At 54.4% G+C, this 13,758-nt stretch overlaps 5 protein-coding genes across 5 annotated transcripts; 2 read left to right on the forward strand and 3 right to left on the reverse strand.

Moving 5' to 3' along the window:
- Window positions 1–1,388: 1,388 nt before the first annotated feature.
- On the reverse strand, window positions 1,389–2,376 carry F5Z01DRAFT_466443 (putative TRAPP complex component Bet3). Its single transcript, XM_046259957.1, has 4 exons — window positions 2,121–2,376; window positions 2,065–2,073; window positions 1,792–2,014; window positions 1,389–1,739 (listed from the first exon to the last, which is right to left on the reverse strand). The coding sequence occupies exons 1-4, from the start codon at window positions 2,153–2,155 to the stop codon at window positions 1,428–1,430; spliced, it is 579 nt and encodes a 192-aa protein (XP_046113707.1). The 5' UTR covers window positions 2,156–2,376; the 3' UTR covers window positions 1,389–1,427.
- Window positions 2,377–2,411: 35 nt separating this feature from the next.
- Window positions 2,412–4,232, forward strand: F5Z01DRAFT_668226 (WD40-repeat-containing domain protein). Its single transcript, XM_046264336.1, has 4 exons — window positions 2,412–2,749; window positions 2,799–2,925; window positions 2,972–3,727; window positions 3,777–4,232. The coding sequence occupies exons 1-4, from the start codon at window positions 2,618–2,620 to the stop codon at window positions 3,824–3,826; spliced, it is 1,065 nt and encodes a 354-aa protein (XP_046113708.1). The 5' UTR covers window positions 2,412–2,617; the 3' UTR covers window positions 3,827–4,232.
- Window positions 4,233–4,752: 520 nt separating this feature from the next.
- On the forward strand, window positions 4,753–6,579 carry F5Z01DRAFT_466518 (uncharacterized protein). The gene is made up of 2 exons (XM_046259958.1): window positions 4,753–5,616; window positions 5,666–6,579. Exons 1-2 carry the CDS (start codon window positions 4,878–4,880, stop codon window positions 6,202–6,204), a joined length of 1,278 nt encoding a protein of 425 aa, XP_046113709.1. The 5' UTR covers window positions 4,753–4,877; the 3' UTR covers window positions 6,205–6,579.
- F5Z01DRAFT_466556 (uncharacterized protein) lies at window positions 6,241–8,464 on the reverse strand. The gene has a single exon (XM_046259959.1). It carries the CDS (start codon window positions 8,019–8,021, stop codon window positions 6,582–6,584), a length of 1,440 nt encoding a protein of 479 aa, XP_046113710.1. The 5' UTR covers window positions 8,022–8,464; the 3' UTR covers window positions 6,241–6,581.
- A 1,278-nt stretch (window positions 8,465–9,742) lies between these two features.
- Window positions 9,743–12,950, reverse strand: F5Z01DRAFT_696891 (uncharacterized protein; the record flags this gene model as incomplete). Its single annotated transcript, XM_046266294.1, has 3 exons — window positions 9,743–11,020; window positions 11,078–12,309; window positions 12,383–12,950. 3 exons carry the CDS (start codon window positions 12,948–12,950, stop codon window positions 10,073–10,075), a joined length of 2,748 nt encoding a protein of 915 aa, XP_046113711.1. The 3' UTR covers window positions 9,743–10,072.
- Window positions 12,951–13,758: the final 808 nt, after the last annotated feature.

A 13,758-nucleotide genomic window follows, 5' to 3' on the forward strand; every position in this document is an offset into this window, starting at 1 on the left:
GGAACACAAAGAAGTGCAAAGCGATCTATGGCGTAATTGTTCGTGCGCGTCTGCAGGGCGTGGAGTTGTGATTGAGTGTGGCGTGTAGAAGCGGGCGCGGTTGTGTCTTTCTTCTGAACGCTCTGGCCGTGGGTGTCCGTCTGCGAATCCCTTTGGCCTGATGAGTCGCCAAGCTGCGTCAGTATTGGCGAAACGGTCGCGTTGGTTGCTGTGAGGGCCGCTTCAGCGCTCGGCAAGCATACGAAAGATGATGGACAATGTTTCTGACAGACCAGCTGAGGGAACCTGGGCAAGGTCGTCGAAGCGTAGCGAAATGGAAGGGAATTGCAAATCGAGAAACGAAGTGGGAACCCGATCAACTGGGGTGAGCGGCCTGACAGGCGGACAACCTCACCTAAAGCTCGCCAGACATAAGAACAGCCACATCCAACAGCACCGCACCGCACAGTTTGTGGTCGGGGACATTCTTCTATGCGCACTGTACAGTCCACTGATCGCACCGGCCTGTACAGTGTGTGCACAGTAGCCCGACGAGGACGCAGACGAAATACTTAGGTTGACTATGTATTGGCGACGGACATGCAGTGGCAATATCTTTGTTTTCGCGAGATAGAAACACCCGCAAGCTAATGCTGCTATCCTGGAATCACAGAGCTTTTACACAGCTGAGATAATCTTTGCGCGTGGATAGACATGCTACGGTTCATCAAAACCATCCGAGTTATTTTGTCTGCTTCTGAAGCATACTGCGACAGCAGTGGCGTACTCTGCAGCATGCCGACGTAGATGTGAGAACGCCCCTCTGGCGGCCTTAGGCAGAAATGAATTTAATCTCCCAGTCCCTAACATCATTACATCACGACGAATGACAGCGCTGTCACATTATTGGTAACGCCCGTTTACGACCGCCATCAACTCTAGAAATTCACTCTTGTTGCTGTGAACTGCGAGGAGCCAAAAAATGACCCGAACTCTGCTGGCTTTATATTAACTCGTCTTCGTATTCCATGCCTTGATTACCATATCGGAGGCACTGCTAGTTGTGGTTGATAGACACCGTAAACGTGAAATGCACTGCCATGTTTAAGTAACCTCGCGCGGCATCGCAGCTGCCTTGCTATCCTATGAACCTTTCCGCGGCAGCAGGCGTTGTGGGAGGTAAACGCATGGCAGATACTTCGAGCTTGGCCGCATCTGTCTCTTCGCGGAGCGCTCGCAAGCCCTCAAAATCCTGCCCGCTGCCCGCTGTGATCGGAAGCTGCGTTGGAAACGGATGCTATTCTAGTCATTCCAAACCCCCGAGCAGACGTCAAGCTGACCAGTGTCCCGTCGGCGGATTCAGGCCATAGTCTGTCATGAAGTGCATGACCGTAGATGAGGCTGCAGACGTCGCTGATTAATCGGTCTGGATGCTGTGGTGATCGCTTCTAATCGTCTTCCGGCGGGAGCTCATCGTCAATATATCTCAGTAGTGACACCCTCATCTCAGTGGTGTCGTTCCCCTTCAGTACATCGCTAATGAAATGCGCCTCGACCTGCATTTGAACCATCTCCAATGCGCCTCTCAGGACGCCGCAGAGGATGTTCGAGTACCACAGCTCGTCCTGTGCACGGCCATCGTCCGGAAGCTCGACGAAATCTGCAAAGGGATTCTCGTCAAAGACGAGGGAGAACTGATTGTTATCATTGGTCCAATTCGTGACCTGAGGCGTAATGTTCAGGAAGATTTTGAATCCGACCTACGAAGTAATTAGTAAAGGCAGGATCTCTGGAATGAGTACATGACCGTGCCTTTGCGATCATGTCCGCTGTCTCCCGAAAACTCGTGCATCGTTTCATGGTGTTTGATTTGGCCAGATAGTCCTCGATCAGACGTAAGCCAATGTTGTAGCCCATTTTATCCAGTTGCTTGTTGACCTCCTCGTAGTCATTATCGTAGTCCTTGCACAGCTGGACTACAATTGTGCCGTATGTGAGGGTAACGAGCTCAGTGTTGACCTTGTCTATCCTGGTTCTGAAGCTCCGGGTCAGCTCTCATCTTTGCCAATCCATCCAAAAGCTCACTTCCAGATTCTAACACCGGGTCAGCGCATTCAAATGCTTTGTTGATGGGCACTCACTCTTCCCCTATCCTTGATGCTTTGTTCGAGGACATGGTGAGCCAGAATGGGGAGCCCAGTCGAAAGTCAGAAAATCCACGCGTCGCGATTGGAACTTTGCAACAGGCTGAGGGGTACTGCACGCGCCAGTCTGATCTCAAACAGTTTCGTGAGGCTGCAACTGAGGTAGCGTGGATGTACTGTCGATGTACGGATACTGTCACAGCTCACGGGGTCGCAGTGTGGGGAGGCCGGCTTCAAATTAACTGGCTGGGCCCAGGCCCGAGTTTACTTAGGTAGTGATGTGGATACCATAAGGTAGGGAAATTCACTACGAAGGAAGGCCCGGCAACCAATCAGTAGGACGCGCAAACACGGGACTTCACCTTGGCCGTGACAACTTTGTCTACACTCTTTGACCACCAGACCGCGTCACAGCACAAGTCGTTAGCAACTTCTTACAGCCATTCGAACCGCGTCGCCCGCCGTCTCCAGAAACTTCGTAGCAACTGGTCAGCATGTCCGCCGAGAAGCGTCCTGCCGAAGACGATCCAAGCTCGTCTCAATCCCTAGTCAAAAGGCAGAATGTGCAATCCTCGGAGGGTGCCATTGCGCGCCTGAATGCGTCTAGCAATGCCCTCGTCCAGAGCGTGAGTGCGGGTCTCACGAGTGCGATACAATTCCCTAACCTTCAGTCAGGCTCCTCGAACAAGCGGGCTACAGGCGCCGGTGATGCAGCTATCGGGCCATTCTGGAGAGATCTTCGCCTCAAAATTCGATTTGACGGGAAATTTAATAGCATCGGGCTCGATGGACCGGAGTATCAGTGCGTTGGCTACCTTGTTGGTGCAGGACCCAGCTAACGCCTACAGTGCTTTGGCGAACCTACGGCGACTGCGAAAATTACGGCATACTCAACGGCCATAAAGGGGCGATTCTGGACCTTCAGTGGTCACGAGACTCCGAGGTGCTCTTCTCAGCGTCTGCAGATATGCATCTTGCGAGCTGGGACTTGACGTCCGGGACGCGCATAAGACGATATGTCGGACACGAGGAGATAATCAACACAGTGGACATCAGTCGACGAGGTGAAGAGTTGCTCATCAGCGGGAGTGATGATTCGACAATTGGTATTTGGGATCCACGGACGAAGAATGCGGTAGATCACCTCGAGACCGACTTCCCGGTGACTGCGGTAGCCATCTCGCCGGCGGGCAACGAAATCTATTCAGGTGGCATAGACAATGACATCCGCGTATGGGATGTCAGAAAAAAGGCGGTTGTCTATACGATGCTGGGACATGCCGACACTGTGTCATCACTGCGTGTATCTCCAGATGCGCAGTCTCTCTTGTCATACTCGATGGATTCGACGGTACGAACTTGGGATATTCGGCCGTTTGCGCCCACTGAGCGACACATAAGGACGTTTGATGGTGCTACAATGGGTCTGGAGAAGAATCTCATGGGATCAAGCTGGGATTCCCAAGGCAAGCGAGTGGCTGCCGCCTCGGGTGACGGCACCGTTCTCGTTTGGTCTACAGAGACGGGCAAGCTGATGTATAAACTTCCTGGCCATAAGGGCACAGTCAATTGCGCGGAATTTGGCCCAGGGACCGAACCCATATGTGAGTTGCGCGCCCTCAGCACGCTTGGGACAGTGCTAACATGGACAAGTGCTATCTGCATCATCGGACCGGACCATGCTGCTCGGAGAACTTCGTTGAAGGGGAGTACTGAGATGAGAACGAAGCAGACAGACAGAGAGGGACACTGTTCCTTCGAATGCCCAGGGACTGGGAGTGAGTTCATTGGGAGTGTGCGGCTCATCCAATCGCTGCTGAGCTGCACGACAGCGGGCAACAGTTCACCCAAGCGAACGGCCCTTCTTGAGCGAAGTGCCAGTCGACGGCCATAGCCATAGCGAATCGCACCAAAGTCATCTTGGTCTGTGTAGCTCGATCAAATCAAGATTACCACGCGAGAGACATGGGGCAGCTCCAACAACACCGCTCATCCAGTAGAAGACCAGTCTGACAGCAACGATGAATAAAGAGCGAGCGAGATGATTCGCAACCGGGGAAAATCTAAAAATGAACTGCAGATATCAAATAAACCTGTGTGTGGTATTAATATGGTTCAAGTGACTGGCTGACAATTCACCTCGGGCGTTCCTACGCGCCAGACAGTGTTGTGATACGGGGCGGAATGCGCCAATTTGAAACACAACCTCCAGACTCACCAATCTCCACAAATCATGATCCTGACAGCCCCTTGATTCTGCGACAATGACCTTCAGACTGTGCTCGCGTCGTATCAGTCAATGCGAACCAAGGCCGCGCCTATGGCAGACCATTGTTCCAAGATGCCGACCATGCATTCCCTGCAGTCTTGCGACACCGACGTGTCGCCTTGCAATCAACGTGGTCACCAAAGTCGACCACACAGGTTTCATATCCTTGATCAACCCTCGTTGATGACTGGACAGCCAGCATCACAAGCACGCATCGTCCAACTTCGCTGTTGATGCGCGACGATTACCAAATGATCTATTCGCAACACTCTTTGATCAACACATCTCCACGATAAGGCAACTCCTCTGGTCACACTTTCGGAATATCTCATCAACAAGAAGAGCTGGTTCTCTTTGCAACGCTACTGATCTTGACGGCCTCACGCTACCGTTGTTGTCTGATAGGCTAGCCACCTGGCGCTTGGACAGCGATTCCACAGCTCGCGACCATCTGGTGCCCTTGCTAAATCAAGGACAATCTCGGGATGCCTCGTGTTCCCTCTAACGGCAGCGTCATGGAGCGCCTGCGAGAAGACCTACTCAGGAGGGCCAGACAAGAGCAAGAAGTCGAACTTGAAGAGGGTCATCAACGTCAACCAACGCCAATGTCGAGCGCAGAGGAAAGCAGACCTGATCTGTGGTGTCGGTTCAACGACTGGCGGAGAATGGGGCGCAGAGCAGGTCAACAGACTTCTGATCAGGCCGAAGACGCTGTTGAGGTTGCAGGGAGCCCGAAGCCGACAGCACGCAGTGTGGGATTCCAGGCATTGCAAACAAGCCGGTCCGCACTGCCCAGATTAGCACAGTTGTGGTCAAGACAGCCACCGCACACCGCTACGCAGACCACGCCGCGGGTGGATGACAGACCGTCGCAGGCCGAGCCCTCTGGACCACCAGAAGCACTTGCGCAGATGCCCACGCCACCGGAGCCAGTGATGCGCGCGGCCAGAGAGCGTACTACGTCCAGCGAGTATGCCGCCGCTGAGCGTCCCGACAGCATAGGACAACCTGGGAACGAGGAGGAGCAGGAAGCGCGACGAAGAAGGCGCGAGAAGCGACGACGTCGCCGAGGCCTAGGTGGCAACCCGCGCAAGCAGAAGCACTCGGCAGGCCGCTCGCGTAGGTTTTTGGGTTGTTTTCCGCGGGTCAAATCGCGGCAAATGCGAGCGTACATTGTCCGCTGTTTTGTCTCGGGGTTGTTCCTGGTACTGCTGCTCACCATCTGTAAGTCTTTATGCACTCTGAACGATCTGAGCGTGGCTTACAATGATAGATTTGTCACTCTCCGTGAGCAACAGTATCAGCATGGGCAGCTCCCTGATTGTACTGATCCTAATTGTTATCTTGGCCACCCTGTTCTTTTGTTACGGTCTGATCAAGCTCTGCTTGCTCGTTGTGCGGCGAGACCGCGCGAAACACGCGCGAGCATTGTCACTGGAGGAGAACGAACAGACTGCTGGATTCGCGATACCTGCTTCTCCAATTCCAGTCCTGCTTTCTCGAGATGAAGAAGTTGCCGGCCTCGAGGGCGAGGACTCGAGGCCCACACCACCCGCGTATGGGGTCTGGAGGGAAAGCGTCCGAGTTGATCCCAATCGCCTGTTCTGGCAACGCAATGCCGACGTCGAAAGCGCGAGCACTGAGAGACCAGAAACGCGGGCGAGTCGACGGCCACCGTCGTACTCTTCCGACGATGGAGTGTCGTACGTGGTTGACGCTATTCCACGCTCTACTACAACATCGTCAATGTCTGCGGTGCTGGCAAGTCAATCTGAATCTGGTCCGTCAGACAGGCAGCGACCGGCGCAGTGATCTCACATTCGTTGAGAGCAGCCGTGTCTTCTGCAGTGTGCGAACGGGTACGGATGGAGGTGAAAGTGCGTGATTGTTAGTTAGAGGAAGCATTCGTGGTATTATTTAGCGAGCAACAGTTGCGAATAATGTGTATCTGCCCCGGCTCTTGCTCTTTTGGAGGACAAACCCGCCCCTCGACGCCTCACATCAATCGTTGATTCACAACGTCAACTCCCCCAAGATCGTCCGCCAGACCTGCTGACAGCCAAACTCGAGTAGTTCTAGGATAATGCTTTCCGGCGGTCGAGGCTCAGACGGGGCCCCTACCCAACTGCTGCATGACCAAGGCAATCCGATTGTGCATACTGGGGCCGACTGAGGTCTTACTATTGCTATTACCAGGTATCTAAGTAGCCTGTGGTCGTCTGCGAACGTCGACAGCCCGCCCGACCCGACTGGACTGCCAGACAGTCTGACAGGCTGACAGACAACACAGATCGGAACACGCGAAAATGGTACAGGTACATAAGCAGGTGCGCCCATTGACAGCGCGGGCCAGGGTCCAGTCGCCTGCTCCTCTCCACTCCACCCTCCACGACCTCCACCCACAAGGGCCGCGCCCACCAACGAAGGAGGGCAGAATACAGATTGAGGGCAGCTGGTTCCCCTTCCGCTCGTCGTCTCCTCCCCTCGAGCAGTTCCTCTCGCGAAAAATTTTCCCTTCTCCTCTTCGACTCTTCGAGCTCAGGCCTTCCAACCCGACAATATCTATAACTTCGACACGCGATCGCCGTCGAGACCAGTCGCTGGAAATTGTTGCGCGACGAAACGCCCTGAAACCAGGTACGTCCACGACCGTCGACCTGGTGCGGTCTGCGCTGCGCTTTGCGGTCGACCCCATTGTTACCCACGAACCCCTCGAAGCCACAGCGACGGCTAGTTACCGATTGCAAAATTGTCCGCTCTCTCGAGTCTCTGCGCCATGTCTGCCCGGTAGTTCTATAATGCCCGCGGGCAGGGACTGGTCGAACCCTGGCCAGGAGTGGGAATTTTCGTCTCTGAATCCAATTCCGTCGCGTGCGACGGACAGGTTGTGCGACCCCGATTCGGCACCCCGGCCTCGGGCGCATGGCAAATTCCCAATACCCCTCGGACTCACTTCTCACGTGGGATTCTTTGGATTGGGCCGGCGAGCGAGGCGACTCTTGACAGGCACGCAGCGCCACCGTCACCAATTGCAGATATGTCTCAGCGACAACCGTGTCTGGTCTTGTCGCAGTCTTGGCGCAACCCCAGCAACCCCCGCAACCCTCGACATCTGGACACCCCATGGCCAGATCAGAGAGGTTGCGCCAGACCCGAGAGTCGTCACGATATACCAGTATCTCGCAAGACCGAGGGCACCGAGGCAGATGAGCAGAGACTCGCGGACGACGAAACCGGCGCGACACACGAGCTAGTGACACGCAAGCAGCTATATGAACTAACAACCGTTGCAGATCGCTATATATTTCACCATGTCTTCTCTTTCTCGACGTGCTTGCTACAAGTGTGGCAACGTTGGTCACTACGCCGAGGTCTGCTCCTCCGCTGAGCGCCTCTGCTACAACTGCAAGCAGCCTGGTACGTTCGGCCAAGCGAGCAGGTGCATGGGCGCAGACTAACCTCCCATGCCAGGCCATGAATCCAACGGCTGCCCTCTGCCTCGTTCTACGGAGGCCAAGCAGTGCTATCACTGCCAGGGTCTTGGCCACGTCCAGGCTGACTGCCCCACTCTCCGCTTGAGTGGCGCTGGTACCAGCGGACGTTGCTACAACTGTGGCCAGCCGGGCCATCTCGCTGTACGTTCACTTGCAACTCCGTAGACCAGTTACAAGGCTAATCGATCGTGCCAGCGTGCCTGCCCTAACCCTGTTGGCCCCATGGGCCGCGGTGCCCCAATGGGTCGTGGTGGTTTCGGTGGCTTTGGCCGTGGTGGTTTTGCTGGCGGTCCTCGCCCTGCTACCTGCTACAAGTGCGGCGGTCCCAACCACTTCGCCCGCGACTGCCAGGCTCAAGCCATGAAGTGCTACGCTTGCGGCAAGCTGGGCCACATCTCCCGCGACTGCACTGCGCCCAACGGTGGACCTCTGAACACTGCCGGCAAGACCTGCTATCAGTGCGGCGAGGCTGGCCACATCTCCCGTGACTGCCCTCAGAAGGCTGCGGCAGCCGCTGGCGAGGTCAAGCCCGAGGTCGACGTCAACGCCGTGCCGGCCGCACCAGTGGCCCCCATTGCTCCTATTGCCCCTGTGGCTTAGACGGCTACAGAACTGCCGCAGCCCTTGCGATCATTCCTGGACATCACGACAAGGGCGGGTTCATGTGGCATAGCTGAGGCTAGATGGCCACCGACTGCATGATGTCCACTTGCCTTTTCCCACGTTGCAACGCGGCAATCATCATTCACTTTATGCCTCGACACGACTTCTTCGCATACGTCTCTACGAAATGACATTTCCTCACCTTTGAATTCTTCTGAAACCTATTACATACTTACAGTCCGATACGTTTTCCCTCATGATTCTGGGGATCCCTCAGCGGCGTACTCGATTCAATTGATTTACGTCTACGATATACTTTCTGGTGGGTTTGGCCCACCTGGCAAGCATCCTGCACCAGGAGCGCCCGCTGGCGGCCCCGCAGGGTGCTCGTGCTACACTTTCAAAAACAAGGCTTTGGATCACGCGTTGGCATGGTCTCCTGCGAAACAGGAGACAGACGATGGCGATGGATATACCCGCAAGACAACGACATGCTGCGAGATGACGGAGAGATGAAGGGGGCTACTGTGGACGCGCGCGGAGAGAGAGAGCCGCGAGGCTTGATCGACGGTAATCGCGTAGCTCGAGGAGACTCCCACCACGTTCGAGCGAGGGGATGGAATACGGAGGATTTTGGATTTGGGGCATAAGGAACGACCAAACGAACGAACGAACCGCTCGGCCGATGGAACAGTGTGGAGCTCGTGGGGAGGGATTCTTAGATGAACGAATGCAAGCAGCTCAAACTTACCGGCCTTTGCATGTGTGATAAGCGCCCACCATACCAAGCAAGACGGGCACGGGCATGGGCGGACGCACGCCTCAGCATGCACATGCGGACGACATGCGCAGAGCGGGGAGGAGATGGACAATGTAGGGCTGAAAGCCTGGGCTGTCGGTGCTGTAGGGTCGAGGACGCACATTGCTTACAATCTAAAAGCTGGCGTGAATGATTGACAACCCCTCGGTACAAAAGGTTTCTAGGATACGAACATGGGGTTCGCGACTCAGCAAGTCCTTCGGCAAAGGGGCCGAAATGGGGACTGCGCCCTCGATGTTACCGCTTCGCTGAGATGCCTCGCTCAGGCTGCTTCTTGGGTTCCAGATACACACTCCATCTTTCCAGCAAACAGCCGCGCCCATAGCCATAGTCCTCTCGCCGCTCAAATCTCGGTATTCTGGGAGCTTGAAGAGCCAATATTGTTTCACCTCGGCGCTCCGACTTCACAACTTAGTTACGAGGATCACCTTTCCCGCAGCCAAACTCCGGTCAACATCGGGAACAAATGGTCTCAATAGGCTGCATTCTCTTGAAAAATTGTATAAACAGAATGACGATAGCATCGAGAGCATAGAACCTCTTGCGAACCGGATCGAGAAGCCCTTGAATAAACCAACAGCCACCCAAAAGAAGGCACTCAACTGCCATCAAGCCAAGACTGTCACCAGGTGAGAATTGGATCCTCAACATAATCACTCAGGATTTTGTCTTTGTCTGGTTCTACGAAATGTGAATCTGTACGCAGCCCATACGTGAAATCAGCTCGCCACGTTCTTCTCATTCGTACGAACCACAGCAGAGTCTAGAAACCATACAACCATCCCTGGCGCGAACTCAGCCTCTTGTAGCTCATGCCTGACTTCGGATGCACCCTGTCACTAACTTCAACTTCACTCCTGGCAGCCTTGGTTTTACCCTTGCGCTCAGCTTCCTCAAAGAAGTAGTGGTTTGCACTTGGCGCATACGCCACTCTCCACGGGATGACCAGGCTCTCGCCGCCAGGGCCACCACCACAAGTGCCTTTGAGTGCCTCGCTTGGCGGAGAATTGACGGCCAACGCAAAGAGGTTCTGAGGCTCGGTGAAGTCCGTCACGAGTCCGGAGCGCGTGACAAAATAGCCCAAGCAGAACAGGTTGATCACAAAGACCAGAGAGAGGATGACATAGAAGATGGTTTGCCAGTCATTGACATGCCCAGATGTGTATTGCTGTGTGCGAATCGAGGCGTTAAAGGCCTGGCGAACGCCAGGATCGAGTATGTTTGGGATATGATCCCAATAGTGCACAAAGGGTGAATCGATGGCTCCAGAGACCAGGGTTGATGAAGCGTAGACCGCAAGCGCCTCAGCAATGGAAGGAAGAGTTTTTGGTAGGGAAGGGTCTTGTAAAGCAAGTTGCGTGATGATGCGTGCGTTCGAGGCATTGTTGTTGTAGACGCCTCCGTTTAGGTCCATGGACAGCCGCCACGCATCGGCGAGCCATTTCCAGTCTTTCGAGGGTCCACCCCATGCCGGGTACCCATTGTCAAAGGTTTGTATAAAGCTGTCTCTGTCATCTGAGTCTTCGCAATGGGCGGTAATGCGAGCTCCCGCCGTGCCTGAAATGTCGAAACGAGTTGAGCAATTGGGCGATGTCCATGAGTTCAGTTCGCAGAGAGTGAAGTCGGTGAGTGCGGGAGACTTGGCCAAAATGTATATGGATGACGAGTTGTAGACGCTCGAATTCGTGATCATGTTGTAGTTGGCAGGTAGCTGCACATCTGGAGTCAGTGGGTGATGCACACGTGGTCAGGGGTAAAGTGTCCGTACCATGGGGAACACGGGACGATATCGATAGTACTGCTGTCCCCAGCGAAAGACATCATCTACAGCCGTACTGTTGAGAAAAGAGTCGGCAATGACACTGTCATCATCCTCGTTTTCGTCTGGAACGCTCGGGATGGTTGACTCCCAGTCTGCTGCAGCGCCCTTCTGGTCCCCAACACCTGTGTCATCTGTCACTGCGTTGGGCCACTCCGTGTACACAAGGGGCGCCAGCTCATCGCGGTCCAAGTTCACACACATGACGTTGATGCTGGGACTCACCACCCCAGCTCGAATCATGTACTCGCCTACACCGGCCAGATCATCAGGCTGGAGGATATTGTTGGCCTCATCTGTCGCAGCAGCATACACGCCCGGATGCGGCATCGCCATCGTGACATTGTTGATCACTCTGTCCCACGTGGCAAAATTGTCTTCCACACTTGAATGTTCCGTCTCGATCCAGGTGGCTTCCATTGTGGTATTATCAAACAGAAGCGTTGTTCCTGCAGGGCGATCCTTCAGGTCCGCCATGCCGCCGGTACCATTCTCGCTGATCTCTGTCCATACCGACATGTACTTCAGGAGGTTCCGATAGCTGGCACCCGAGTAAAGGACGTTGGAGCACGACTCGGCCGCGTGGAGTTCGTCTTGCGCATTCAACAGGGAAGGGCATTCTTCTGCGACATATTGAGGGTTGGCGTAGGACGTGCGAACAAGGCCAGTCAGCTCTTTGCTTTCCCAGCCTCCATACTTTAGTTTGGGTGCCACCATGGCGTCCGACGCAGTTGTGTAGAATGTCGCGGCCACCGTTGCCGTCAGTGTCAGTGCGCCTAGAATGGTGAAGCCGGCAGTGGGTACGGCTTCGGCGTGTGTGATCAAGCTGCCAGGTTGGATTACCCAGTTGCGCATCGTCATTTCGCCGAGCGTCATGCCATTTGCTCTCCGCAAGATGCTCCTGCGAGTCAAGACTTGTCCTAGACAGGAGATGAACACTGTCACAAAACTCATTTCAATGGTTTTGCTGGCAAGTGCCGCTAAAGTCGTTGCCGTCGATGGTAGCAGACCCTGTCGTGACGAGATCTGGTAGCCCCATCGAGGTTGGACAATAGAGACCATGAGCCAAATACCGGAGAGCACAGTAGAGTAGATACTCAGAAAGAAAATTGTGAGGGAAAGCCAGTTCGTTCTTTTCACGTGGACATCGCCTGACGAAGAGCAATACAGCGGCGGTTTCCCTGCGATTCATAAGTATTCAGGTTCGCTCATTGCCTGACGTATGATGGGACAATCATCCTTCTAGGAACATACCAAAACCCTTGTAAAAGATTTCATCATCAAAATCGTCCGCTTCTGGGCGCCCGTTGCTTGTACGATGGGCATCTTCGTCCTCGGGGATGCTCCTAGTGGGCATTGCTTGGAACTTGGGCGTATTGTCTTGGTGTAGCTCGCCTTGTCCTGCTACAGCTGGGGATTCACTATACCATGAGGATTGGTGATTTACCGGATGCGAGTTGAAAGGCTTGCTGGACGAGTGAGGTGTCGAGTTGGTGGAGGAGAACCCGTGGGTCGAGCGAGGTGTGTTTGGCGAGGTGCTTTTTGCACCCACGGGCACGCGTTTTATCTTCGGAGAAAGACCTGTGATACCCAATCCTTCCTTGTCAAAGTCGCCACAGGCTGCCTCCCATTGTTGTACTTCCTCCGGTCGGGGTTTGTAGGTCATCATCTCCTGGCTGCCATCGGAGGCCATGCGATGGTATCCATGGCGCCGAAAGATGTTTGTGGGCGAGAATTCCTTGACGGGACTGCGATGTGAAGAAGCAGGCGAGACGCCATCTTCATTGATCTCAACCACAGGGCGTAACGGGCGGTCGGCCATGGTGAACTACCCTCCACGCAGGCAAGTCTTGTAGAGAGCCAGATCAAGGACGTGTGTCCAACTCGTACACAAAAGAAACAGATGTGTCCGGATATTCAGAGACTCCGATGCCAGCAGACACTGTGGCTTTCAATGCCTCTGAAGGACTACACGAATGACGCTATAATCGCCCGTAGGAGGGCCATGTTTGCATCAACTGTGCGTGCGCTCGGGAGGTGGGACACACAGACGACATGAGACTCAGCCTTCAGCTCTATGCGGGGGGGAAGTCTTGCTGCAGGGCTGGGTGGGAGTTGAGTCTCATTCGAAATCTCTCAAAAATAGACACTGAGCGCAGTGATAACGGTCTCAGACCATCTGACCCGTGCGTGTGCCGCTGCGCGCGTTCAATGGCGGACCGTGCATACTGCACATGCACAAGGAGGACCAACATGCATCACAACGAGGCTCCGGGACAGCTCCGCAACAGAGAACGTCCTTTGCCAATGGAACTGCTGCAACCGCAGCGAGTTGTGTACGGTGTCGCATTCGAACCAGTCGAAGAGCGTCGTCGTGAACAGAAATTGCATTACCTGAGCATCATTAGCACGATATCTCTCGTAAGTGACGTGGATTTGGGCTTTCGGTTATTTGTGAAATGAAGAGCCCCAGGATCTGCACTTACTTCAATTAAAGTACTACTTAGCCTGATGATGATCTACTGAAGTTAAGTTAGTACGGAGGACGAGTTCAAAAGTTATGCGTTGCCAAGAAACTAGCCATAGTTGGCGTCTAGCCCGAAGTAGCCCCCCGGGAAGTTTATCACCAA

This window comes from Emericellopsis atlantica, assembly GCF_019669845.1.
Source record: "Emericellopsis atlantica unplaced genomic scaffold F5Z01scaffold_50, whole genome shotgun sequence".
Classification (NCBI taxonomy): Eukaryota; Fungi; Ascomycota; class Sordariomycetes; order Hypocreales; family Bionectriaceae; genus Emericellopsis; species Emericellopsis atlantica.

Coding starts and splice junctions, on each gene's coding strand:
- F5Z01DRAFT_466556 (XM_046259959.1), bottom strand. CDS start 8,021: ATGGCCCGGCTGGCCACAGTTGTAGCAACGTCCGCTGGTACCAGCGCC.
- F5Z01DRAFT_466443 (XM_046259957.1), bottom strand. CDS start 2,155: ATGTCCTCGAACAAAGCATCAAGGATAGGGGAAGA. Junction 1,740..1,791: donor CAGCGGACATGATCGCAAAG/GCACGGTCATGT, acceptor ATTACTTCGTAG/GTCGGATTCAAAATCTTCCT.
- F5Z01DRAFT_668226 (XM_046264336.1), top strand. CDS start 2,618: ATGTCCGCCGAGAAGCGTCCTGCCGAAGACGATCCAAGCTCGTCTCAA. Junction 2,926..2,971: donor CTCGATGGACCGGAGTATCA/GTGCGTTGGCTA, acceptor TAACGCCTACAG/TGCTTTGGCGAACCTACGGC. Junction 3,728..3,776: donor CCCAGGGACCGAACCCATAT/GTGAGTTGCGCG, acceptor AACATGGACAAG/TGCTATCTGCATCATCGGAC.
- F5Z01DRAFT_466518 (XM_046259958.1), top strand. CDS start 4,878: ATGCCTCGTGTTCCCTCTAACGGCAGCGTCATGGAGCGCCTGCGAGAA. Junction 5,617..5,665: donor GGTACTGCTGCTCACCATCT/GTAAGTCTTTAT, acceptor TTACAATGATAG/ATTTGTCACTCTCCGTGAGC.